At 44.4% G+C, this 27,905-nt stretch overlaps 1 protein-coding gene and 1 pseudogene across 2 annotated transcripts in view; both read right to left on the reverse strand.

The window, feature by feature from the left end:
• The window catches only part of DRC11 (dynein regulatory complex subunit 11), a 136,597-nt gene that overhangs the window by 29,917 nt on the left and 78,775 nt on the right, over nt 1-27,905 (reverse strand). For both annotated transcript variants that reach the window (XM_074315581.1, XM_019740868.2), the window contains 6 exons: nt 24,184-24,290; nt 23,915-24,016; nt 16,917-16,981; nt 13,875-13,957; nt 5,221-5,328; nt 1,012-1,211 (listed from right to left, as the gene is read on the reverse strand). In XM_074315581.1, coding sequence (XP_074171682.1) covers nt 1,012-1,211; nt 5,221-5,328; nt 13,875-13,957; nt 16,917-16,981; nt 23,915-24,016; nt 24,184-24,290 — 665 coding nt within the window. The remainder of the gene's footprint in view (nt 1-1,011; nt 1,212-5,220; nt 5,329-13,874; nt 13,958-16,916; nt 16,982-23,914; nt 24,017-24,183; nt 24,291-27,905) is intronic.
• On the reverse strand, nt 10,264-10,898 carry LOC109452145 (large ribosomal subunit protein eL19; annotated as a pseudogene).

Below are 27,905 nucleotides of genomic sequence, written 5' to 3' on the forward strand. Positions count from 1 at the left end.
TGGTCCCGTGCTTTAGAGCCCGCGAAAGGAGACACAGCGCTGGGATCTGCTGCCAACAGTCCTTGCTACATGGACGCTTTGACATAGTCGAGGCTGGCTTACCTGGCATTCTAGCAACTAAATGTGAACCGGACAGCATAACGCCAACCCCAAGGTGCTCGGCCAAATAAAAATGAAATCCTGTGGTTTTGATATTACATAGAAATATTCTGTATCAAAATGATTTAAAAGTTGGTCACCCTTGTATATTGTGTGTATCTATCTATCTATCTATCTAGCTATCTATCTATCTATCTATCTATCTATCTATCTATCTCCTATCTATCACCATCATCATTTATATCTAAACTGTATCAGAGAATCACTGATTTTTGGGCTGACAGATCGCCTCAGTATCACTTGGGCTGACTCGTTCATTTTTGGGGATGATAGAACAAAGACCCAGGGAGATGAGGGCTTATCTGAGATCACAGAGCTGGGTGGTGAATGGGTCTTTTAGGAACCCTGCTCTCTGGCCCGGAGATAAAAGGAGCGTTTGCATCACCGCGGTTGGCTTAGCTTCCTGGGGTTCTCCCTATGACCTGTGTGAGGAGCTGGTGTGCAGAGGGACCACAGCTCGGCAACGCACACCTCGTGAGCCTATCTATTCCCCAGTGCAAATGTCTGATGCTGTTAGTGAAGGGAGGTGGGCGGAAAAGAAGACACTGGATTGAGTTTCCAACGAGATGTGCGAGCATTTCAGAAAGGCTTCCTGTGGCACAAGGAGGCTGGTGTGCATGGCACAGTGTTTATGCAAAGACAGAAGATATTTAGAATCACGCGATGCTCAGCCAGATGCAGTGACTAAAAATGTGCAGGAGGACGCAACGGGGACGTCGAAGAGGGATGCTCGTGCCAGCCTAGGAAGTTACCCACCGGGGCCTGTGCTCGCTGGCTTAAGAAGATGAACTACAGGACGTGAAAATGGAACCTGAAAGGTTGGAGAACGGCCCCAGGAACCATCATAACTACCTTGAGGACCACATGTAGCATCATTTGGAGGCCGCTTTTGCCTGGGTACTTCCCGGCGATGTTAGCCGCGGACAAGTCGAAGAGGTTGGCGCCCGTTTCGGTGCAGATGGCATGGACCAGCATTTTCTTCCCGACCCCCGACGGCCCGGCCAGCAGCAGGGACCTCACCAAAGGGGCTTTCTCGTGCACTGCTGCGGAACCTGAAAAAGCCAGAGGCAGCGGCTCTTAGACTAGGATTCCTCAGGGCCACGACTCCACCGCGTGACCCCCGTTTCTGCAACAGTGATGAATGCGTCGGGAGCACTTTTAGCCAGAAGCACGCCTCCTGGCTCCGCTGGCTCTGCGACACTTTGATTTGTAGGTCAGGGCTTGTGGTGGAGCCAGAGGGTCTCCTTGGGTGTTCAACACGTTGCTTCTCCTCCACCCCTCACCCTGGAATTTTCCCCAAACTCATAATTTTAAAGAACATTCCTGCAATAACTTACCTCTGGCATATTTTGGGAGGAGAGATGGGATTTGTCTGCTTGTCAGCAGCAGCATTACATCGTTTGGAAGCTTGAGAAGAGAATGTGGAGGTGGGTGGGAAGGAGGGCTGAGAAGTGTCCTTTAGCGATTCTTAGGAAAGGAAGGGAAAAACCAAGATCTGTGGCAGGCGCGGCACTTCCCTCCTCTGCCCTCTTTCCAGCTGTCAGTAGGGCAGAGTCAACCTGACACTTGCTAATGAAGTGACTCAGAGGTCCAATGTCCTGCCCACTGTCACTCATTGTCCATCTCCTTGGAGCCCAGATGGCGACTTGGGCTCTGGCGTCTTCCATTGTCCTGAACACAAGTGGAGCATAGGGTGGGGCTAAGTAATTCTATACAAAGTTGGCGGAATTAAGTCCTGGGAGGTGCTGTGATAGGACCATCCTCGAGCACGTTGGTTTGCTTTTGGTCAACGCCTGGGCGCTTCCTGAGCAGCTGTGACTACATCACTATGACAGTGAGTGCTGTGCTCGTCTTCTTTTCTTTCTTGTGTAATTGAGAAGATATTGGGAATTTACCAAATAATCAGGAACAGTTTTCATGGTTACCTAACGTATTCCACATAAACGTGTAACACAGTTTGGAGCAAGTTCTCTTTCAAAGGAAATGAAATCCTGTGGTGAGTGCGGGATAAAGGAGACCCTGTTTGTCATGACAGGAGAGCGCCGCCATTCAGTGGGTCTCCTAATCAATACCTGGGTCCCGAGCGAGGGCTGCTCTGTCCCTGGCCCTGCTCGGGGGCCATCAGGGCTCCAATGTGAAGAGTCAGGAATTGCTGTAAGGAGTTTGTGGCAGGAGAGGACCTAACCCTGAGTGGGTATCACTAGAATGGGAGGCAAATAGTGCTAAGACCCATGAGCCACAGAGTTCAGAGAAGAAACTAAATCCAACTTGGGGCTCAGTGGGGGGGCGGTGAGGTGGGGGTGGTCCAGGTTGGACTTCCCATAGGCGGCAGCCTTGGAGCTGGCCTCTGAAGAGCAGGCAGAGTTGGAACATGCCATGAAGGGGACTTCTGAGAAGATTCCAAGTGAGGAGGGCACAGTGACGGCTGGCCTGGTGTGGGGCATCAGGCAGGGGTCCTGGGGGAGTGGCAGGTAATGCTGACTGGCAGCGGACAGCGAGGAGGTGGGGAGGGAGACTGATATCAGCTGTAGGGGTCCCTGGAAGGTGGTTGGGGTTGCAGATTTGCCCAAGGTGCTGACTGAAGCCAGGAGGTGGGGAGAGGTCCCTGAGAAGGGTGGAGGGAGGCGAGGACAGACAGAATCAGGGGAGGGGGTAGCAGAAGGGAGGGGCCAGGGGCGGGGGAGACCCAGGAGGAGGTGTGCGTTTACTCCAGGGCAGTGATTTTCCAGAAAGAAGGTGGTGGTCACCAACGTTGCTCAGAGATGTAAAGAGGGTGGTCTGGGAAGGTGTCTGCACCCGGGGCCTCTCTGACCTCTGGACAGCTGGTGGGGGAGGAGCAAGGGCGCTGATGGGGACACACCCGCCACAGTGTCCATGGCTCTTCCTGCCCGTCTCAACTTCCAGTGGCAGTTTTAAAAAAATATGTAGAATGACTAAGAGAGTAAATTTCCAGGCTTTTCAATTTTCGGAGGATTAGCGTCACAAGGAGGTCCCTGTCCTAAGCCCAGCTCTGCCCCTTCCTAACCTTGGACTCTGAAAGGCTTACTCATCTGGAAAAACGGGTTCAAGGTCCACCTGATGGGTTCTGCTGGGAAACGAAACAATTTACGTAAAACTCCCTGCAAGCTGTTTCTGCTTCGTAAATGCCCTCCTCCCTTCCTTTTCTCCCTCCAGGGCTCCGGGGCACAGGAGCATTTCCGGGAAGGAGAGTGGACGCTGACCAGATGCTTCCTGGGCATTCCGCTATCATCCAGGGCGTCCTGAAAGCTCAGACCTTGTCCTTGGAGCCCAGGCTAAGGCCAACGGAGACTGTGTCACCTGGCTGGGGTGGAGAGTGGCCTTGACGTGTCCTCAGTGCCCTCTGCCCAGTGGACCAGTTGGTTAGTCCTGGCAGTGGTGACCTGAACAATCGGGGCCAAGAAACACATTCTTTTCTGTAATGTATGAAATTTAAATGATTTCTCTGTCCGTCTTGGTTGTGCATTGCAAACATGCACACTGGTCATGAAAACAAACGCCCGCCTGCTCTGGGGCCTGGGGAGGTCAGCAGCCCAAAGGGACTTGGGGTTCCTCGTTGACAAAAGGAGGGTCCAGGCCGGGTGCTTCTTGAGCACCCTTCTCCTGATGCCTTCAAGCAGCTTGGAAAACGACATACATCACCTTCTATCCATGTGCCCAGGAGGCAAACACACCACACCCTGACTTGTTAGGCGTTTCCTCGTTTCCTTAGAAACGTGTCAGCTCCTGCTCTTCTCAGCTCCATTGCCTTCTGTTAGTTACACTGTGACGACATCTGAGGAGCCAATCTATTCATTTTGTAATTTACACGGACCCAGAGATATTATGTATTTCTTGTGTTGATCCCAAATTATGTGGAGCCCCAGAGTACTAGCTATTTGTTTATGTTCTCTGTATACTGTGTTTTTCCGAAAATAAGACCTACCTGGACCACCAGCTCTAATGCGTCTTTTGGAGCAAAAATTAATATAAGACCCGGTCTTATATTATCTTATGTAAGACTGTGTCCTATATTATCTTATATAAGACCCGGTCTATATTATATTAAAATAAGACCGGGTCTTATAAATTTTTGCTCCAAAAGACATATTAGAGCTGATGGTCCGGCTAGGTCTTATTTTCAGGGAAACACAGTATATTATTTATGTCAACCCCAAGTTTACTACTTCTTTACTTACTACCTCAATTTACTAAGAGAGGAATGGACTAATTCTTGTTAGTCGGTCAAGTACTTACTTAACACGTTGCGTACGGATCACGAGAATCTTCACGAGGGATTTAAACCCCGCCGTACACAACGTGTTAAGTCCAAGTAGAAGAATATTCTAAGTGTCCAAACTCTTCCTATCTCATTGTGAAGCAAATTAAACAAGGAGGGATATCTATTTCAGAACTGTTGTCAGAGCACAGGCTGGCTGGAGTTCCCTCCTCTGCCTCCGCTGACACAGGTCAGACATATTAAAGTCACAAAAAATAAAAGCAAGAGTGAGTGAGAGGAGCAGCTGTCTCTGTCAGAGAGCCTGCCTCTCCAGTACCTCTCAGCATACCGCAGAGCTCCAGTCCCAGCGTCTGAAAGGTCGAGACTGAATCTCATTTGGCAGTTAAAAGTGGACTTCAGTGAAAACCGCACAGCCTCGATTCCTTCGATGCATGAAACACACGATCACTGACTCCCAAAGGGCGGGTTCGTTTAAGGACCTAGTAGCAGAAGCCTGTGTGTAAGAGGCAAGACGCGACCTTAGCTCTTTGTCTAATCTGGGAAATTTTAATTGCAGGTGCCCCTTGGGCTGTTATCTCTTCAGATGATTGTCGACAGAAACTTCCGCCAAGAATGTGAAGCAGGCGCTCAGAGGTGCTCCCGGGGGAGTGCCTTTCGGGGTGCTCTGGGGTTCGCTATGGCCAGCAAACTAGCTTCACTCAAAATTCCTGGTGGGAAGAGTTAAGCCTCAGTGCATGCTGACGACACAGGAAGACACTGTCAAAGCAGCCGGTGGAGCACCCCTCATTCTAGAAAAGGCACAGCAGGGCACATGAAGCCTTTACCTAGTGGCAAGATCCCGTACAGGGCGATGAGCTGTCTGACATCCAGCAGGGAAGGCATGGGTTCTATGGCTACCTGGCGAAGAGTGGTTCCCAGGTAGCTGTACTCACCTGGGAGAAAGGAAACAGAGGACAAATGAGTGGGAAACTATGTTGGTCTGAGCTGCATGATTTTGGCACTTGCAAATTTAACACAGAATGAATTAAACATTTCTGAGCAAATATAGTGGCATGAGGAGGGTCAGAAGAAGAACACATCTTTCCTCAGAGAAAGGCTTGAAGAACAACTGCAGTCACGAAAGTCCTGCTGTGCTGGTGCAGCAAGTGGGCTGAGTGTGGTAAGTAGTAAGTACAGTAAGTACTATGTACTGTAGTAAGTGTGCTGAGAAGCACACCAACCCCATCGTGGTTCTGAAAACACCCTTTGAATATTGCGTGTGTGAAGTGGGCCAACATTCTGAAATGAGGGACATACAGATAAGACTCCAAGACAGAAGTTTTCTGTTGAATTTGTATTCCAAGAGATTCTGTCTAACATTTACACAAACTTCAAAAATAAATGACTTAAGCTCGTGATGTGATATCTGCATTGGAGTGGTGTAAAGCTGAACCTAAATGCAGTCATTGGAAAGGACGGATATGAGTCTAATTTAGGATAAATAGAAGCTTCTCTTTTTGAGGGTCATATTCATTTACATTTTTATCATTTTTAAAGGATCACCAAAGGAATAATACGGAAATAAATCTTTACAGGTTTAATTAGAAGGCATCAAAGGGCTTAATTGTAACTAGTCATAAATCTGAAGGGTTATTTTCTAACTAATTTAGATAAGGTCACCACGAAAATTAGTTTGGCTGTCTCCATTTGTCAAGAGGAGGGACCTTTCCATGCTCATAAGGTTCTCTCTTTTTTTCTACCTGATTCTGGAGTAAAAATATTTAATGATCGTTTATTTTTTCCCTGACTCTTTCTTCCTATAACAAGTATGGAGCTTGCCGAGCTTTTGATGCTATATTTGTACGACAAATACATTTATGTGTGTACAAAAATACTGCAAAAAAATACACATGTGTATGTGTATGACATACTGAAAATATTGAAAGCTTTAAAGCATTTTGAAATGCGAAGAAAACTGGAATTAAAACCCAGGTACAATGACTGTTCCGTTGTGGAGGGTGGCCTTTCAAAGCCTCCACGTGAAAAAGGCCGTCCTTGGCAAGGGCAGTGGGTACTGGTGGGGAGAATGACAGATAATGACAGCTTCTGCTATGGCTTCCAACCCCCACGCTTTTTAATGAGCAGGTAATAAATAGAACAGTGGTTAATTTCGCCTTCACTGAGAGTAGGAAGAGGTCCTGTAGACACCGTTAAATCCAGCGCTTATTGCGGTAAACATGACATTAGAGGTGATGTGAAAGTGATTCCCGTTTCCCTGCTTAAGTAACTCCATATTAATATCCAATGCACTGTATCTGCTGGAACCGAACAGATTTTGTTTACACAAACTAGATTAGGTTGAATTAATGGGTGTCGGTTCCGACGGAGTGAAGGACACAACTAGTCCGGGCTGTTTGCCACGCGACGAGATTCATTCTGAAAGCACGTTACCATGGTTTGTTCCTGCAGAACATGGATGCCACCAGCCTGTTCCATCTACTCGGTCAGAACTCAGAAACTTCAGCATTCCCTGCGCCACCAGCTCTTCCACAAGGGAGGGAGGAGGGACATGGCGGCTGGAAAGGTACTTGAGATAGAGGGTGTGAAAAAGGGCCAGGAGGTCTAGCGCAATGGAAGGAAAAGGAGCAGAGGAAGTGTTATGGGGTGGATGGCGTCCCCTTTAAATCCCTGGGTGAAGTCCTCACCCCCAGCATCTCAGAATGTCACCTTATTTGAAACTAGGGTTGCTGCTGTTAAGCTGAGGTCATCAAGGTGGGTAGTCCTTTAATAAGGGGCCATTTGCACATGCCGAGGACTGCCAACAAACCACCAAGGGACAAGAGGAGGGACGAAATGATGGGGTCAGTGTAGGCCACCGGAGCCTGAGGGCAGCTGGGCGTCCGGGCCGGGAGGACTGATGGGTCCAGGCAGCAGGAGAGAGGAGAGGGCCAGCGGGAAGGAGTTCTGGGGCTGCAGCAAAGGAACAGACGTTGCCTCAGCGCCTGCAGAAGGAGCCAATCCTGCCGACACCTTGACCATGGACTTTCGGCCTCTAGAGCTGTGAGACAACATTTTTGCAGTGCAAGCCCCTCAGTACGTGGGACTAGTAACAGCGGCCCTCGCCCGCTACTAAAGAGTGAGTATGAAATGGAAGAGAAAGGAACATACAAAGCACAGTTAAAAAATCATAAGAAAAAAAAAATTGAGAAATAAAGGTGGAATCAGCCTCTATGATTTCCTTCTACCTCACACAGCATTAAAAAGAGATTGCATATAAACAATTTATAAAAAACACTGCTAGCTTCTTAAATAAGTTACTCAAAGAAAAGGGGTGGGAGGACACAGGCGGCCCCAAGAAGAGATGATGCTTGTTGGTCGTTGGGCCTCCCCTCCCCCAGCACAAGGATGTCCCTGGCCCTCCCCCAGGGACTACGACGACTACACATGGCACCGTCTTCTAACTGTGTGGACTGCGACACATGCGAGATGATTACAGTCCAGGGGCACTGACTTGTTTATGAGACTTAAGTTGGACACAGGCTGCCCGGCTTCCAGAATGAGTCAACAGAGAGCGGCCCCAGGATACCTTTTTGTCCCATTTATACATTCCCAAGCTCCTGATGTTTTCATACGTAAACACGTAAGTCACACCTTCGAAGGTGAGCTCTTTGGGAACCTGTTGAGTCTTCTCTTGTGTAGGGCAGGCTCTGAAAGCCAAGGAGAATGGGAGACTGACAGTGGCCTGGGTCATGTTCCCCCCAAATGCAGTTACTGGACCATGAGCGGGCTGGATCATTTAGGCAATTGTTAGTTTGTTTTTGGTCTTCCTTTATCTCCCTTTTAAACAGTGGCCAGCCCTCTTGGTGCTTCGTGCTTCTGTGACATGGACAGAGAAGGAAGCACATAGAGGCTCAAGAAGTCACAAGTCCTTTACTGGCAAACCCGAGCCCACCCAAGGCCGGGAGAGACCACCACTGCCAGCAACGGCAGGGACAACAGCTAGCTCTGTGCCAAGCACGCCTCACGGGCCCCATCTCCTAACTCATTAAACATTCACAGCAATTTAATGAGGCAGTAGCTCTTCTTTTCCTCACAACTGTGGAAACTGGGGCACAGACATCTTACATAAAGGACAAGCATCCTTCAGAAGGTGGGAAGGTGGAGACTTTTCCCAGCCTGGGAGAGAGAGCTGGTCAGCTGGTCGTTGAGCAGTGGGCGTCAGCCCTGTGCCCTGGAGGCATGCAGGAAGGAGAGCACTAAGAACAGGGCACTTTCCAGAGGCAGGTGGGAACTGTCCAGCCTCCCTCTAGTTAGCTGGTCAGGAAAGGCTCCCCTACTTTGGGAAGGCCACAGTGCCAGGCTGGAGAAGTGTCCCCGCAGCCTCGGGTGGTCTGTGCCAGAATCAGAAATGGGTAGGGGAGCCAGCAATCAATAGTTAAATGACTGCCCAGACATGAAAGCTCTCTTCCAGCTGGCTGCTCCTCTGCATCAGATCTCAAGCTGGGGGGCCAAGAATGGGACTGAAGTAGCCTCTGTGTGGCACAGCTCTGCCAATAGGACCGAACTTCTTAGATTAAGGAAGGATGAGGAATCATGTGCCAGGAGGAGATTCTATAGACAAGAAAAAAGGCTGAATAAGGCTTTGAGGACAAACAAAGTTTTCCTACAATCTGTGAGATAAACAGTTACACTCAGGGAAGATTGTCGGCGAGATTAGAGAACACTGACGGTACAAACGCTCAGTCAGATGAACTCTGGCACAGGGCAGATGGCACCACTGGGAGAAACTGAGGCCAGTGATGCTGCTGCCTGCCAGGGCAGGAGGTGCAGTGACCCTGCCATCACACAGGTGTGTGAATGTGTGAGTGTGCGTGTGTGCATGCTAATTCAGGAATTTCCAGTTCATATTCAGGATTCTACGCTTTTATTGAACTTTCATATTCCATCTGTCATCTCCATTCTAGCCAGGGAGAATATTAGTCTCCAAGGACACAAGGCATCATAGGCTATCATAGAATTTCTCATTTGTTTGATCCCACATTACATTATACACACAATCTTATAACAAAGCCAATGCATTCAATACCACCTACGATAACTAAAAACGGTTAAATTTTCATGTGTGTGTGCTAATTCTTCCTCCCCCATTTTTGATGGTTGTGTTATATTCACCTTGTCAGAGCACATCCCCATTACCCATTACACTCACTCCCTCGTAGCCCGCACTGAGTTTTAAAAGTAAGTATAGACTGAATGTTCCCACCAGCACTTGTGTTCCAGTCTCTCTGGTCATTTTTGGTTGTCTACATACAGCTCCTTCTTAGTAGATTCTTCAGGAGGGGCTCATGGGGCAAATATCCTGAGTTCCTACATATTTATAAGTTTGTGTCTTGTGTATTTGAAAATAAATCTGGCTGGGCATAAAATCTTTGGATCTTATTTCCTGTCCTTGGGCATTTGAAATATATCATGCCATTTACTTCTGGTATAAAATGTTGCTGTTGAAAAGTGTGATGATATTCTAATTTTTTCCCCATTATAAGCCATTTTTTTTTGTTGCTTAGATGACCATTTTTTGTTGCATAGATGAAAAAAAGGATTTTTTTCCCCCATTACTTTAAAGTCTGGTACTTTTATTAGACTATGTCATGGTGTTGGTCAGTTGGAATTGATGTCCTCAGGTACAGAGAGATCTTTCATTCTGTGGTTTGCATTTCTGTTTTCATGAATAATAGTTCTTAGCATTTGCTCTGTTCCTTTGCTTTGGCTTTCTTTTTCAGGGGCTCCTTTTATTTGTACGTTGGATCTTCTTTGCCTGTCTTTACTATTTGTTACTTTCATTTACATCCATTTTTATGCAGATGAAGGCTATTTTATTGAGCGATCGATCTATGCACTGGAAAATGGCTAGAAGAACTGAGTTTCAGTACAGGCCACTATGTACAGGTAAGCGTGGTGGAGCTTTATTTCTTGGTCTCTTCTTCCTTGGACAGACTCTTGATGATTTCCTCCTTCTTGGCCTGGAGCCACTCTTCCCGGTGCTTGTGGCTTCCTTAGACTTAGAACTACCTGGTCATCAAGAAGTTTCTTGTGAGCCTTGTCTGCCTTCAGCTTGTGGATGTGTTCTATGAGAATCGGTTGTTTCTTAACACGTTACCTTTCACTGTCAGACACAGGCTGTGATACATGTGGTCGTCTGTCTTCTTAGGTTCATGGTCTTCTGAGCTGTCGGCGAAGATTTCTCTTCCTCCTCATCCAGGTTACTGTCTCAGGCATTGGAGCGCTGGCAGTACCCTTTTGCTTACCTCTGCCCATATCCCTGCCCTTCCTGTGGGCTGAGGTGTTTTTCTGGCATCGAACTCAGGCTTCCGGGTGACCAGCACGTCTTTAATCAGCTCCCAAATCTGCTGATAGGGGTTGGCATTGGCGATGCCGTTCGTCTCGTTGGGTCCAGCCAGACCTTCTGTGTGCCACAGCGAAGGACACTGGATTCAAACCTTTTCTGAAGTCTGAGCATACTCATGGCTGCAGCCACCATGGTGAAAGGAAAGCCATTTGCATCTTTTTAATCTTGTTCTTTATTTCAGTTTTATTTTAAAAATTTCTGCCTTTCACATTTTATTTCTCTTGAAACATTACTTGTTGACTTCATTCATTATAATTTAGTTTTTTCTAAAATAATTTCTCCCTTTATTTCTAATAGTCCTTGAATTTCTGAGTTTTTCTAATACTATTTGATATATTCTTATGTATCTCCTATAATTTTATTAACATACATTAGCCTGGCTTGAAAGAGTAGGTTTTAGTTAATGTGTGCTTTACACGCGTGCCTTTTTGAGAGGTTAATTTGTTCCTTATTCTTTCTTTTCCTTAGAAACTTTGCATGGACTTTGACCTTGAACTTTTCCATTGCTTAAATTTATGTGAGTTAATATTCCTGTATTTTTAGAAGAAAGTTTGGTTCAGGATAGATTTTAAAATTTCATGGAGCCCCCGCTTAGGTTGTTTTCATATATGTTACAAGTGTGTCGGCTTGTTTTTTCAGATGTCCTGGTTCTGTTCTCCGTCACCAATTTTTTCTGGATCTTCTCTCTCTTTCATCTCTACTGTCTTTGTCCTGCTCAATTGTAATTCTGGCCCACAGACTTTCTTCTCAGTATAGGTCACTTTTAAGAGTGAAGACAGGTTGGATTCCCGAGTGCCGACATGCCTCCTGATTTTATCCTTGTGCATCCCTGTGCAATTGAAGGGGCCCAGTGTCTCCTGCAGTTAGTACCTCGGCCCGCTGTACTTCCCACTGAGTGCTGACTGGTTATTTTGGAGTTCTTCTGTTCTGTGTTTCCAGTGGCTTGCACGTTGGTATTTGAGGGGAAACTTTGTCATTTTGTTTTGGTGTAAATGTCCACAGGTTTCTGTTTTTGCTATCTAGTTGCTCTGTCTATTTTTTTGAGAGTTGATTTAGGAAGATCCGCTGCCACCTTTCTAACTAAGGATCTTAACTGGAAAAAAATAAAAATAAAGACAACATGGAAAAGACCAAAGGGAGACAGCCCTTGTGGCAATCTGACCATTTTGTTAGACTGGGACATTTTCACTTGAAGTCACTCTAAATGGCTGATCCCATTCAGTTTGACTTTAGGCATCTTAAAGATACAGCCTGGACAGACAGAACACTGAAAAAGTCCAAGAGAACGAGAAATCAATAAGAAGATGAGAAACAGGTCGATTAGTTTTTCTGAGGCTCTCCCATGTGCCAGGTACCACACTAAGCAGTGGGAATCCACTCATGAACAAAACAGACATAATATGGAAGGAGAAAGCCGACAAGAAGAGAACTCAGAGGTCCCAAGCACAAGAGGTTCTGTGAAAAATGTGACTTTTGCAATATTAACAGAATTAACAAAACAGAATCAAAGGAATCCACAAGAAAATCCTATAATACTTGGACAAGAAACACATAAGATAAATATAAACCCAACACATATTTCAACATATAGTCTGGCAAAATTCTTACAGTGTTAGAAAATACGGAGGCTCGTCCAAGCCCTCAACAAGGAAATGTGGCTTTCTTTCAAGGGGATTAAAGTAATCATTTGTTTTGATCAAAGGGAAATGTCAGCATTCTTCTTCCCACAGGCTCATGTTGGGTCAATGTAAACATCAAAATGAATAAGGTGAAAAGGGATTATAACACGATAAAAAAAAGAGACAATCCATTCGTCCACACTGATACTGCAACACTTTTCAAAGGAGGGAAATCTCTTTCTAGAAGAATGGTACCTAATAAATATATGGAAGGGGTGATAGAAAGAGAACACCCCATTTTACAACCACCACAACAATCATCCACGCAGGCGAAAATCATCAGCAATGCTGAGACCTTTCAGATGCCTGAAAGCAGACTCTCCAGACCCTCAAAGTACCTGACCCCCACCCAAGATTATCCATTAATGACAAAGAGGAACACGAAACTTTACAAGAGGCAATCTGGGGAATAGCGCCTTCACCAGTGATTAAACTAACATCAACAGAGATGGGACACAGTGGCATCGTGTGTCCCCAGTGTGAAATGCTGAGGACACAATATCACCTGTGTAGTTTTCCTGTCAAAGATGTTTAACCTGAATCAAGTCATGAGAAAATGGTCAAACCAATTCAGTTGAAGGACAGTCTGTAAAACAGTTCAGACTATTTAAAAATGTCAACATTGTGAAAGACTGAAAATGCTGGCAATTGTCCTGAATTAAGGGAGTGAAAAGTGACTAAAAAGATATGACCATCATATCCAGGGCCTTTGACTTAATTTTGGATTGAGAAAGACGAACATTTATAAAAACATTATTAGGATATTGGGGAAATTGACGATTAATTCGATTTTAGCTAATAGCATCATATTAATGTTGAATTTTCTGAGTGTGATTATCTTTTTGTGGTTAGTAGGAGAATGTCCATGTCCATTATAGATGCAGGGAAGTGAAAATGATAGCTGATTACGGTGGTAGGATTATGAAGAGTTTTAAGCTTTAAGTGTGTTTTCAGGTCATCTTGTTTTTCAAAAAATAAAAGAAAAACACAGCAAAAAATAAAAATAAAATTTATTTCAAAAAATAAAAGAAGGTAGTTGGGACTACCTTCTTCCCAACTACTTCCGTGGTGGCCCCTTCTGGAAGGAACTCCTTCCAGCAGGACTGAGCTGTGGAGGCAGCAGGTGCTACCCCCTGGGCATTTAGGTAAACAGGATTCACCTTGTGCCAGAAAGAACCTTGCTAGTAGGTTCGAAAACCTGCTTCTACCACATTAGGGGAGACAGCTGGACCCATTTGTTCATAGCACAGAACAAATTCAAATCAATGCAATCCAACACACACTACAAGCCACGATGGGCCAGGTTTTGGGTTGGACAAAACCACAAATGGAACGTACTTCCAGCTGTTGGGACCTCAAAACCCAAGGGGTGACATATGTGCCACACACGTGCATTATTCCTTGTGTACTTTACCGATGTAATCGGAGAGGTTGACTTTCAGAGACTGGATCAGGAGCCCTTCCTCCACCAGCTCCTTGTACAGAGATTCAATGGACCTGGGGAAAGAGCGGCCATCGATTCCATGAGCACACACCCCAAAACCAGCAGCGTTTCTGTTCATCAGCGCAAATGCAGAGAACTTTAACCAGATCTATTTCAAAGTACATTTGTATCTAAATAGATTTTTGAGGCATTTCTATAATTTGGGGATAAATTAGGCTTTTTCGAAACAATACTTTCACCCATCCATGTGTATGTCTAGCTGATGTTTTCCATGCATAAGAATAGTTTCTTTGGGCATCTGAGACCAGCTATGACTCCTGCAGGCTGCCCTTTCATCAGTCTTCATGATGGCACAAATGTGAATTAGAAATTACCCGATAATAGTAACGCAATGGGCTCATAATTATATATTCAGTTAGCATCTGCAAGCCGTAGTATATAGATCATTAATCCTTCATGAAATTGATGTTTCCTTTTAAGCCAATAGCATACTAGTTTAAAAGAAATATGCATAAAGAACAAAGGCTTATAGGGGAAATAATTCTAACATGAAAGACAAAAACGTCTAAAGCTGTGAGTGTGATGATTTTTTAGGAGAATGTTGTCCTTTTCCATAGTGTTTACAAATGTCAAAACCACTTCTCTAAGAGGGCCTTGGGCGTATAGCCAGCACACGGGTAATTTATACTAATTGAGGGGAAAAAAATGGAGATACTTACTATTCCACTTGATGAATGAAACTCCCAATGAAATCAACTAGGGCTTGGCTTGCAGGAATTCACATAGGTCAAGTTCAAATATTGTTTGGCATAATCCATTGAGATGTTTTGTCTTTTCCCTTTTCGTTTGTAGGAGCCTTACGCTTTGGTCCTACCCGAGTCTTTCTTTAGATTGAAGAATTGTAAACACGACTATATTTAAACAGCTCTTTGGCTGTTCCCAGATCCAGGTTAGTGTGATTAAAACAGACTCAAGAATATCAGTTAGGTTCAAGCCAAATGCCATTGAGATAAATGTTAATTCAATGATCAGTCTTTGACCGACTAGAATGTTATTCTGCTAAACATATTTAAAATAGTGTATCTTCCTCTGAGAAAAAAAAAGTTTCAATTGTAATGGGATTTGGGATAACAGTATCTGACCTATATCAAGGAAATGTCGACTGTAGTATTCTAGCTTGAACACTGATTTATTATAAACACATCATATATGCATAAAATATTAACATAAAATAGAAGAAGGTTCTGTAAAATAATCAAAACAATATATTAAGATTCACTGGATCTTTCTAGTGAATAAAGTTTTGTCATGGAATACAACATTTTCAACTTCAAAACTACCTTGAACTTTAATGAAAATACTGGTGTTAAGGTTTATATTAACTTGGTGACAGAAACGGAAGTTGTCTGTCAGTGTCTTGGCAGAACTAGCTCTAGTCTAGTGACACGGAGTCTTTAAAGTTAAACTAAGAAGTCTTCTAGGAATCAGATGACCAAGTATTTCTGTACTTTGGGGCATGAAAGTGAATAAAATACTACTGGTCTCTCTCCCTGTCACTAGAGAATGGCTTACAGCCCATTTCTGAGCGTTCAGCTGCAAAGAAGCACACGCCAAGAATACATTCAGCGTCTAATGGATGCTGTCCACCATCTACACGTGTGTGATCTATACTGTTAAAGCAGCATTTTATTCAGTAAAGCGATACTTTTAGTGCAAGAGAATACACATGAGTGATTTTAACCTCATGGAGGGTCATGTTGGTAGCTGTGGTTCCAACTCTGGTTTGTCACTGGATAAGGCACGTAGTGAGATCTTCTCTCCTGAAAGACTACACTTGGTTTTGGAACTAATGTAAGGACAAAGGAGAAAAACGGCACAGAGAAGCTATAAAAGACACCTGTGGCACGGTGAGTATGCACGGGCTGGACCCTCCTCCAGGGAAGGGACTAAGAAGCTCCTGGTACCCCCAGGTGGTGTCCGTGATGGGGGCAGGTGGGTGGGGCCTCCCTCAGGAACTGGGCGCCTGAATCTCAGAATGCCTACCAGGCCCCTCTTAGGCAGCAGTCAGCCACAGCATGTTGATTCTAAACCTTTCCCCACACAACAGAACCTCAAACGGGGAACCTGCAGCTCCTCCCTCTACGATCCCCCGTGGGAGCCTTTTCTCTGCAGAGCCAGAGTTCACGCCCTGTCAGGCTGTCTTTCCAGAGCTTGTTGGCTGGGCTCCTAGTGTGGGCACGAGCTCTGGGATGCTCTGGTCTCCTCTCCACATGGACAGATCCTGGCTGGCTTCCTGTCTCATGGATCTTCTCTCAGAGTTTAGGAATGTACCACTGGGACCCACGGGGAGCAAAACCCATGGGAAGAAAAGCATTCCTTCAAAACCATCTCTGATATTCATGTATTAGGGATTTTAATTAAATTCCTTGAAACCCTGGGCACTATTTACTTCCAATGGTAAAAGCACTGAAAAAAAATGAGGATTTAAAATTACTGATGAATATTGAAGTCCAGCCAATGAAGCTGGAGGAAACGGAATATCCCTTCATGAGCCTAAAGCTCATCCCTCCCTTCAACAAGCTTCTAGAAGTGCTTGGTGGGCTGGGCCCCAGGATGTGAAGGTCACTATGAATTGAGTCCACCCTCGAGGAACTCAGAGTTTCAGCATTCCCTCAAAAGTTTGGTCAGGATGCTACATCTTAAGCACCCCATACATTTTAAGCCCTAAAAAATGTCACATGAGCTGAGAAGTGATGGGGGCCCGTGTCTGCCTTCTGGGCCCACTGCCTTGGTGTCTTCCTGTGTAAGACGGTGCCTGTTGTACAGGACAGCACAGAGGCCCAGCCTTTCCCAGGACACTCCTGGAGCATGACGGGGGTGTGGTGTACCAGACAGGGGGCCCCTGTGCCAGGCCACGGCCGAGGACGTATGCTGTGTCCCATGCTCTCCTCTGGGGTGACCCCACCCCGCCACTTCTCACACGCATTACAACAACACAAGGACACTCCTCACCTGTCAGCCGTCAGATCCTTATCTTTCCCTCTTTTCTCTTTTTTGCCTTTCTTCCCTTTCTTTTCCTGGAAGAAAACGGAAATATCCAACAACTTAGAAAACACCAGAAGGGGACGAGCTCTGGAAATTAGCTAGGGAAGATGGATTTGGGCGGTGGTGCTCGGTGGGAAAGGAGAGGTGAGAAGTGAACCCTGGTACGTGAATATGTTGTGGTGAGAAAGCAGTGTTTTCACGAACGTGGGGATTGGCCTGGAAAGCCCCAAGTTGCTATGGGACATGTCCCTGGATAGAGAGGAAGGGAGGTCACCACTGCGAAACCCCGAGCATTCTGGTTCTGTTTTCCTGGGCTCTGGCACAGCATGCTACAAAGGGTGAGTGTCGTGTGTACAGGCCATCAATCTACCTGTGACTTTGGTACCCAGTCACCTCTCTCTTCTAGCACCCGGCACCAAATCTTTTAAAATAGGGCCGATCGATTCACCATTCTGTTGACAATTTCCAGTGCCCACAGGATGGAGTTAAAATTCCTCAGCACAGTGTATGAAGTTTTTCCAGCCTGGTAAGGCCTGGAAATGAAGGGAAGGCCCCCGTCTTCTCCCAGCTTGTCTTCTGTCTCAGGCCTCCTCAGGCGGCTCATGACCACTGCCACACAGCACTGATCACCGGGCCCTTTCTTAGCTCTCTACTCTCTTTCTCTGCTCCATGTTCACTTCCTCATTCATTCATTCTTCTTATTGCAGTATAGGTTATGTAAACTATATCCATGGACAGACTGATTAACTTCTACATTGACTTTTTACAGATAACCACATAACCACCACCCAGTTCAAAATATAGGACGTGTTTTCATCCCCTTGAACTCTCTCACCTGCTGCTTTTCAGTCTGTAGGTGACAACCCCTCTGACGTCTCTGCAGATTTGTGTTGCCTGGAATTATACACTGTAAACCCTTTTATGTCCGGCTTCTTTCAGTCAATATTCTGATTGCAAGATGCACGTCTGTGGTGGCACACAGCTATACTTCATTTGTGTCGTTCCGTGTTGTAAAAATTAATTTTTAAAAATCTTGAGATACTGGTAGAGTCACATGCATTTATAAGAAATAACACAGAGAACTCCCGTGTACCCTTTGCCAGGTTTCTTCCAGTGGTGACATCTTGCGGAACTACTGGTCACAATCAGAATACCGACAGTGACACTGACATACCCAAGACACAGAGCATTTCTACCACCCAGAGGTCCCACCGGCCCTTTGAGAGGCGCACTCACTTCCCTGCCACGACCACCCCACCTTTCACCCCTGAAGTCACTGATCTGTTCTCTATCTCTATAGTTTTGTCCTTTTGCGAATGTGACATCAACAGAATCATATAACTTTTTTGCTTTTCATGCATCATAACTCTCGGGAAATTTGTACAGATTGTTTTATGTATCAATAGTTTATTCCTTTTGATTGCAGTTTACAGTTTTGGGCTATTATGAATTGATTAAAGTGCTATAAATCAATCTCTCTCTCTCTCTCTCTCTCTCTCTCTCTCTCTCTCTCTCTCTCTCTCTCTGTGTAAGTCTTCATTCTTTTGAAATAAAAGCCATGAGTGCAGTTGCTGGGTTGTATGGTAACTGCATGTTTGTTTTTCAAGAAATGCCAAACTTTTTGCAGAGTAGTTAGTGATACCATTTTGCTTCCACCAATAATGTGTAAGTCATCTAGTTTCTCCCATCCTCTGGCAAATTCGTGTGGGCCTGTTTCTGGGCTCTGTGTTCTGTTCCGTTGATCTGCGTGTCCATCGCTCTACCAATACCACAGTCTTGATTACCGTAGCTGTACAATATGCTTTGAAATCTGGCAGATGGATCCTTTACACTTTACTCCTCTTTCTATAAACTGATTTAGCTATTCTAGTTCCACTGTCTTTCTACATACATTTCCACATAATCTTGTCTATGTCTATCAACTATCTTTCTGGGGTTTTGGTAAGAACTTGTACATCCATGTGGAAGGAATTGGTGCCGTTACTATCTTTTGTCTTCCAATCCATGAACATGGTATGTCTATATATTTAGATCATTTATTTCTTTCATCAGTACTGTGTAGTTTTAGCTCACAAATCCTATACATATTTTGTTAGATTTACACCTAAGCATTTCATTTTTGAATGATTTTAAATGATATCATTTTTGAATGATATTTTAAATTTCGGTGCACATCTGTTGCACAATTTTGGTGCACAATCGTATTGTTAGTATATAGCAATACAATTGATTTCTGTATGTTCACCTTGTATCCTACAAACTTGCTGAATGAAGCTAGGAGTTTCTACGAGTTACTCTGTAGATTCCTTGGGGTTTTCTGAATAGACAATCATGTCACCAAATTAAACATTTGGTAGAATTCTCCAATGAAACCGTCTAGGCCTGGAAATTCCAGTTGGGGCATTGTTTTCAATACAAATTCAACTTCCTTAATAGCTGTAGGGCTAGTCAAACTATTTCATATTCGGTAAATTGTGGTAGTTTGTGTTTTGAAGGAAGTGAGCCCATTTCGTGTAAGTTGTCAAATCATGTGAGCAGGGTAGTTTGTGATGTTCCCTTAATATTCTTTTAATACCTATAGTCAGTAGTGATATCTCGTTTCATTCCTGATATTGGTCATTTGTGTCTTCTCTCTTTTTCCCTTTGTCAGTCTTACTAGAGGTTTATCAATTTTAATTATTTTCAAAAAGCCAGCTGTGTTTCATTGATTTTCTCTGTTTTTTTGTTGTTGTTTGTTTTCAGTTTCACTAATTTCTTTTATGATTTTCTTCTTTCTGCTCACTTTGTTTTCTTTGGTCGTCTTTTTTTAGGTCCTCAAGGTGGGAGCTTAGGTTACTGATTTGAGACTCTCCCAATTTTTCTGCTGCTGTGAGGGAAGTCCAGACAGATTCCCTGTGGTCTCAGGGCCTCACTACTGGTCAGCAGCAGTAAGTCATTATTCTCTGCTCTGGTCTCTGTATTCTTTGTTCTTTGCTCCAGTTTGGATTTCTTATTGACCTGTCATTGAGTTCAACCTGATTTCATGCTCTTGTTAAACCTGTTAGAAGAGTTCTTAATTTCTGATACTGTATTTTTCAGTAGAACGTTTATTTGTTTCTTTCTTTCCTTCCTTTTTTTATTATTAGTCTCAGGTGTACAAAACAATGTAATAGTTAGACATTTCACCCCTCACAAAGTGATAAGCCCCCTCCCCCAGTCTATTGCCCCTCTGACATCCTATATATCTACTATAATTCCATTGACTCTATTCCCTATGCTGTACTCCACATCCCGTGACTATATATATATTAAATTATAGTTGACATACAATATTATTCAGTTTTAGCTTCAGGTGTACAGTGCAATGGTCAAGCATCTACACCGTCCATGAAGTGTTCTCCCTAATAAGACGTGTCTATCTGACACCCTACAAAATCTTTACATTATTGATTATATTCCTCAAACTGTCATATCTCCATGGCAATCTTGCGGTTACCAATCTATTCTTTCTAATCCTTTCCCTTTCTCCCTCATCCCCACCCTCCTCCCATCTAGCAACCATCAGTTTTTCCTCTATGTCTCTGAGACCATTTTTGTTTACTTTGCTCATTTATTCAGTTCTTTAGATTCCACATATAAGTGAGATCATATGGTATTTGTCTTTCTCCGACTGACTTATTTCACTTAGCATAATGTTCTCTATGTCTATCCACAATGTTGCAGATGGTAAGATTTCATTCTTCTTTATTGCTGAGAAAGACTCCATTGTATAAATGTACCACAGTTTCTTAATCCAGTTTCTACCTATGGGCATTTTGGTTGTTTCCAAGTCTTGGCTATTGTAAATAGTGCTGCAATAAACATAGGAGTGCATATATTTTTTCGAATTAGTGTTTTGGGTTTCTCTGGATAGATACCCAGGAGTGGAATTGCTGGATCATAAGGTAGTTCCATTTCCAGCTTCTTGAGATATCTCCGTACTGATTTCCATAGTGGCTGCACCAATCTGCAATCCCACCAGCAGTGCACAAGGGATCCCTTTTCTCCACATCCTCGGCAGCACTTGTTGTTTGTTGATTTATTGACGATAGCCATTCTGACCAGAGTGAGGTGTTATCTCATTGCGGTTTTTATTTGCATTTCTCTAATGATTAGTGAGGTTGAGCATTTTTCCATGTCTGGACATCTATATGTCCTCTTCAGAGAAATGTCTCTTCATGTCTTCTCTCAATTTTTTAATTGTTTTTTTTTTTTTTTTTGTGTTGAGTTGAATGAGTTGAATGAGTGCTTTATAAATTTTGGATATTAATCCCTTATCAGATATATCATTGACAAATATCTTCTCCCATTCAGTTGGCTGCTTTTTTGTTTTATTGATGGTTCCTTTGCTGTGAAAAAACTTTTAACTTTGATGTAATCCCATATGTTTATTTTTTCTTTTACTTCCCTTGTCCAAGGGGATATATCAGTAAAAATATTACTCAGGGTAATGTCTGCAAATTTACTTCCTATATTTTCTTCTAGGAGTTTTATGGTTTCAGGTCTTACATTTGAGTCTTTAATCCATTTTGAATTTGTTCTCATAAGGAGGTGGTCCAGTTTCATCTTTTTGCAGGTGTAAGTCCAGTTTTCCCAGCACCATTTATTAAATAGACTGTCTTTATCCCGATGTAAATTCTTGCTTCCACTGTCATAGATTAAATTACCATATAGGCATGGATTTATTTCTGGACTCTCTATTCTGTTCCATTGATCTATGTGTCTGTTTTTATGCCAGTACCATGCTGTTTTGATTACTATAGGCTTATAGTATGGTTTGATGTCAGGTAGCGTGATACCTCCCACTTTGTTCTTATTTCTCAAGATTGCCGTGGCTATTCAGGGTCTTTTGTGGTTCCATATAAATTTTAGGATTATATGTTCTATTTCTGAGAAAAATGTCATTGGCAGTTTGAGAGGAATTGTGTTGAATCTATATATTGCCTTAGGTAGTATTGACATTTTAACTATATTAATTCTTCCTATCCATGAAAATGGTATGTGTTTCCATTTATTTGTATCTTCTTTGATTTCGCTCTGCAGTGTCTTGTAATTTTATGAGTACAGGTCTTTTACTTCTTTGGTTAAATTTATTCCTAGGCATTTTATCGTTTTTGAAGCAATTGTAAATAGGATTGATTTCTTGATTTCTCCTGATAGTTTATTAGTGGTGTATACAAATGCAACTGATTTCTGAATATTAATTTTGTATCCTGCTACTTTACTAAATTCATTGATCATTTCTAATAGTCTTTTGGTGGAGTCTTTGGGGGTCTCTCTATATAGTATCACATCATCTGCATATAATGACAGTTTTACTTCCTCCTTTCCAATTTGGATGCCTTTTACTTCTTTTTCTTGTCTGATTGCTGTGGCTAGAACTTCCAGAACTATGTTGAATAAAAGTGGTGAAAGCGGGCAGCCTTGTCTTGTTCATTTGCTTCTTTTAAAATTAGATTCTAAGTTTCTGTTTAAATATGGCATTTGTGTTTTCATTAATATACGCTAGCACTCTGGGAAATGCAAAAACTAGAGTCAGTGAAGACTCTTACCATCAGGATCTTCATGGTTTCTCCAGGTACTCTGATATCCTACAAGTTTTTGTGATTACAACAAGAGGGGACTCAAGACAGAGATGGCCTCTGAGAGGCAGGGCCAATGCTGTCATCATGGGGATGTCAGCTGATTAATGTAATGTAAGTTGATTAATTTATAATGAGAAGTGTCATTGTCAAGAGAAACAGACGCTGTAGACTTCCCTCTTACAGAAAAATCAACACGAAATTATAACAACTCATCAGAAGGTTGCTTGGTGAGTATGCAATCAGCAAGGGTGGTGACTGGATGCTGTGACTCACTCCCGATACCACACTGTGACATCGAGATTGGCGCTTCAGACCAACTGGCTATAAATAGGAGGTTCCCACAAAGCCCTCCTAAGACTCCATTAATTTGTTAGAATGGCTCACAATGTTCAGGGAAACAGTTACATTTACCAGTATTTTGAAGGATATTATAAAGGATGGAGACAAACAGCCAGAGGAAGAGATATGTAGGGCAAGGTCTGGGAGGGTCCCAAGTGCAGGAGCTTCTGCCCCCATGAAGTTGGGGTGTGTCATCCTCCTGGAATGAGGGTGCATTCACCATTCTGGAAGCTCTCCAAATTCCATACTGTTGGGATTTTTATGGAGGCCTCCTCACGTAGGCATGATCAACTGTATACTCCATTTCCAGCCCCTCTCCCCTCTCCAGGGAATGGGGGGTGTGGCCAAAAATTCAAAGCTTTTAATTATGGCTTGGTCTTCCTGGTCACCAGGCCCCATCCAGGAGCCATGCAGGGTCCACCCAGAGTCTCCTTGTTAGAACAAGAGGCTCCCAGTGTGCTTATCCTTAGAAATTTACAAGGGTTTCAGGAGCTCTGTACCAGGAACTGGGGCTAGAGACTAATATATGTATTTCCTACTATCTCATGGGGACCTAATAAGTGAACTTTGAATACTGGGATCCAACTGGCTATTCTAAACCACCATGAGATGGATGGTGGCAATTTAAAATTCAATTCATCTGATTCCCTGCTTCATAAAGAACTTGCATATTGTACCCTTCCCGTTTACCTATAGGGAGAGGTGGGGGGAGCATTTGGGGCACGTGCACTGGCTTTTCCCATGGTTCTCATCCCTTGGGCCTGGGTAATAGGAACCTGCAGTGACGAGAGAATGAGAGGTGGGGGAGGTTATTCCCAGACAGCTGAGTTTACGCCAGTTATGAGCCCACAACTCACAGAGCTAAATGGTGAAACAAGGTAGATTCACGAAAGGCAGGCACTCCCCCTGAGGCCGCCTGGGGGCAGCCAGAGCCGGCCAGGCAGCACTCATGGACACACGGCCGGACTCATGGTTTGAATCTGCGCTCGGCCTCATCCCTCTGCACGCTCATTCACTACTCACATTTTTACCTCCTTTCTTCTTTCTTGTTTTGGCCGGAAGTTCCTTTTCTCTGTTCACAGCTAGTTTTAAGTTTTTCAGTTCCTGTCTCATCAACTCATCAACCTAGGTGAATACAAGACGTACCTTTTTTAAGTGACTCTGCATGCCTTGTGTTTTCTTTGCGACATTTAAACATAGCTTAAATTCTGGGCTGGTTATTGAGAGGAAATTGTTAAAATTCATCATCACCACAGTGAACGGTCTGCTATTAGTAGAAATAAATGTATTACCTGCACCCTGATTTCTGACTCCAGTTCTTTCCGTTTCTCTTCTTTGATCATTTCTCGGTCATAGTCCTGGGGGAAATTCCCTGACTCATCTTTATTCTTCCATATGTCTATGCTCCGGGAGGATAAGGAAAAGGAAAATAAAATTTCCATCAACACGCAGATTAACAAAAGCAGTTGTTGCAAGATAAAACACAAGTTTAATTTTCTATCCTAATGCATGGAGTGAAAGTGAGTAAAATACGCTGGAGATTGACGGGATTCATGTATCCTTTTCTTCCACTTCCCAAATGGAAGAAATGTGCTGTATAATATCTAAGAAATAGAGAAGAAAACTGCTAATGTGAAAATACCAAATAAAAAAGTATGATACAAAGAGTAGTCTCCTACATGATTTTAACCATGTAAAAACCAACATATTAATTGTGGGATTATACAATTATACAGTGGTGGGGTGACTATTTTTGTAATATGTTTTATATTACTTCCATTATTTAAATGATTCACTGTAATATGAAAGATACTGTTGTTAGTTCACCTCACCAGGAGTTTGCCTTGGCTCCCTATTAAAAGACAGCAGTGAACACACGAGTACCCATTACCTCCCTGTAATCCAGCAGCTGTATTATTGCGTTACTTTGTGGATGTTTGAGAAGTCATGCATATCTTACACTTCCTTTTTGCCTCACCCCAGCAGTTAGGAGGATGGTGAGAGAAATGTGACCCTGGAGAAAATAAGGAGAATTCTGTATCGCAGGAATAAATGGAAATACAGTTCATCTCTCAGAAGGTGCACACATCCCGAGAAGGTTCATTTCTCGGGATGTGTGCTGAGGTACAGACCAACAGGATCACGGTAGTGGGACTTGGGGGGATCTCCCACGAGACACAAGATCGCAGGTTTGGGAAAGGAAATCTCCTGGAATCTGTGCTCAGAATGTGATGGACATTTGTGGGAACCAAACCTGGCAACCACTGCCCCGTGTGGCCGCTTGACTGAGAACCCATTCTAAGGCAGTGACTCCCACCACCTGGGAGGGCAACTGAGAGCCATGGGGCCCAGGCAGAGGCTGTCCCATCTCCGTCTGACAACGGCTGCGACTTGGGAGGACGGGGGTTGTGTGGCCTGGGTGGCCTGGGGTGGTGTGAGGAATGGGCCGGAGGATTCTCAACATGGTCTCCCCCACGAGCACAGCATGAGGGTCCTGAGACTGGCTGGGAGTATGGCCCTGACACAGCCGATTCAGAAGGGAAGGGCTGGAGCTTAAACTCAACACAGAGAGGAGGAGACAGTCGCAGGCAGAAACCACGTCTGGGTGCTACAGTGTCTCAACCATGAGGACCGAGGGTAGAGAAGGTACCTGGAGAGTCATGCAGGCAAACAAATGAGAAAGGAGATGGGAGCTACACGGATGACAGAGGACTGAGGGTGGCAGAAGGGGACAGGCATGGGAGGACCAGGGACAAGGCAGGGTGCGATCCAGGAGAAGCTGCAGCTCCTGGAGACACAGAGCAAAATGGCAAGGAGGCTGTGCCCAACCGGCAAATGGGTGGCACAACCGTCTGCAGGGCCCTGGCTGTCTGACTCCTCTCTGCCCAGGCAGTGGAGCCTGGCGCCAGATCCATGGTTTGGGATCAGGTGGGGCCTCCGCTAGTATCAAGAATCTACCTCCCGAGGGAAGAGGAACCACGCAGGACATTGACTGCTCTAGAAACAACTGTGCCCAAAGGGCAGATACAAGTCAGCCAAGTAGCAGATGGAGGCCTGAGGGCCAGTGAGAGTGTCCTCTTAGAGTGAGGAGAGTCGGGACCCCACAGCACAGGACAAGTGCAGGAAGGTGGGTCTGGGGACTCAGCTCCAGTTTCCCAAAAGTGTGGGTTGCGCCTGCAAGCCATGGGCTGAAGGCCCTGACACGGCTCCTGCTGGCTGGCATGGAGATTTCTGGAAGCTGTTTGCTACACTCAGGTCAGGCGGGCCCATCGCGCTTCCTGTGGGACTGTTGGCCCAGCAGAAGGGCTAGCCGGGGCACGGCCTGTCTGGACTTGAGGTCCAGCAAGGGCTCTCAGGCTCACTGGCCTCCCACCAGCACACCGAGGGCAGTGTGGCCCAGGCAGGACTATGCCAGTTGCTGGCTGACCGTGGTCTGTGCCAGGAAGATAGAAAGAAGTTCAAGGGGCATCATCGCCCAGACAGGGCAGGTGACCAGCCTGGGACTGAGGTATGAAGGCCAAGGCAGAGGAGACCCCAAAGAGGCTGATGGGGGGCCACATGTGGCAGGAGTGGGCACACAAGAAACAGCTGGAAAGCCGGGGCTAAATTTTTATTATTTTAAGTAACCATTCCCATGAGTAAGTGCCAGCCAGACAGGTCTTTCCTGTTTGTCAGAGTCGGGGCATGAAAAACATGCGTTGCATAAATTGTGTCTATTATTACCCCATCGGTGTGAAAACTGCCTTAAGTCATAAATATTTGAGTTTATTCTTTGCCCTGAACCCCCCAGAAAGTGAATTTGTGGTTACGTGGAAGGTGTGTGCACGCCAAAGACAGCTAGTTTGTGCTGTTTCAGTACATTTGCTGAAATGTATATAAGTTTAAACTGGGGAAAGCTTTGAAATGTAGGAATAATGTAATGCTTCTTTTTATGTGTATAAAATTGTAAGCTTTCCCCCTAAAAATACCATAAAAGAGTTACATGTCTACTATTTATTAATAGTAAATATACTATTAACTAATAACAATAACAAATGAAAATGTACTATTTACTAATAACGACTCTTTTCTAACACCTTTCCTCCTTGTATGATGACTAAATCTTCTCCAACAGCAAAATTCACGGGTGTCATGAAGGTATTTTAAAGCAAAACTAATTGAAGTTATTTCATTTCCCCCCTAGATAGATTTACCCCAATCGGACGCTGTGCAGTTAATAGTGAAAGGAACCCGGACGACTCAACAGAGGGAAGCCATGATGTGAGTAGTGACAGAAAAGCCTGGGACTGAGGTATGAAGCACCTCGAAACCTTTCCCCCCTGGCGCTGCAAGTGTATTTCACAAGCAGAGCAGAGCCGACCGCAGCCCTGGGTCGTTCACACGGACTCTGTTTCCCTCTGAGACTTTGCTTTTCACATGACACTTTTGCACAGGGCACTTCTCAATCCCTTCAGGAATTCCATGGACATTTATAAATGCAGGAAGCTATTCATGGCCCTCAAAGGGCAACCCCTGCCCCACTCTCCCCTACAGCAGAGAATAAGCCTTTATCCGGATTGTGAAAAGCAGGCCACCACACTTTCACACATTGGAGGGGTGACAGGGAGGGGGCTTCATCTCAGTGATTAAAATGCTAATGTTTCACTTGAAAAGGAAAACCTCTGATTTTTAAGAAAAGAGTTCTGAGACAAGACATCCAATTCCTTCAAGTCACCAAAGACCTGGCCGGTAACGCACGAAACAGCACAACCTTGAAGTAAGGAAATGACTCGTCCCTGTTCCTGTTTCCGGGGGACCACTGCGTGGGGTTTTAGCCTTAATAGAAACAGATATTACACAAAAGGGTAATAGTCTCCAGGGCTTTCCTGGGGGGGGGTCAGTGGTTGTAAGACTTGGCTTCCCGTGGGAACATTAGATTTCCCCAAAATTAATTTTTGCATTTATCAAAATAATGCATGCACGTTGTACTCAAGTCAGAGAGTATTAAAAGATTACAATGCAAAATTATCTGTCT

Source organism: Rhinolophus sinicus, linkage group LG01, assembly GCF_036562045.2.
Source record: "Rhinolophus sinicus isolate RSC01 linkage group LG01, ASM3656204v1, whole genome shotgun sequence".
NCBI classification, from domain to species: Eukaryota; Metazoa; Chordata; class Mammalia; order Chiroptera; family Rhinolophidae; genus Rhinolophus; species Rhinolophus sinicus.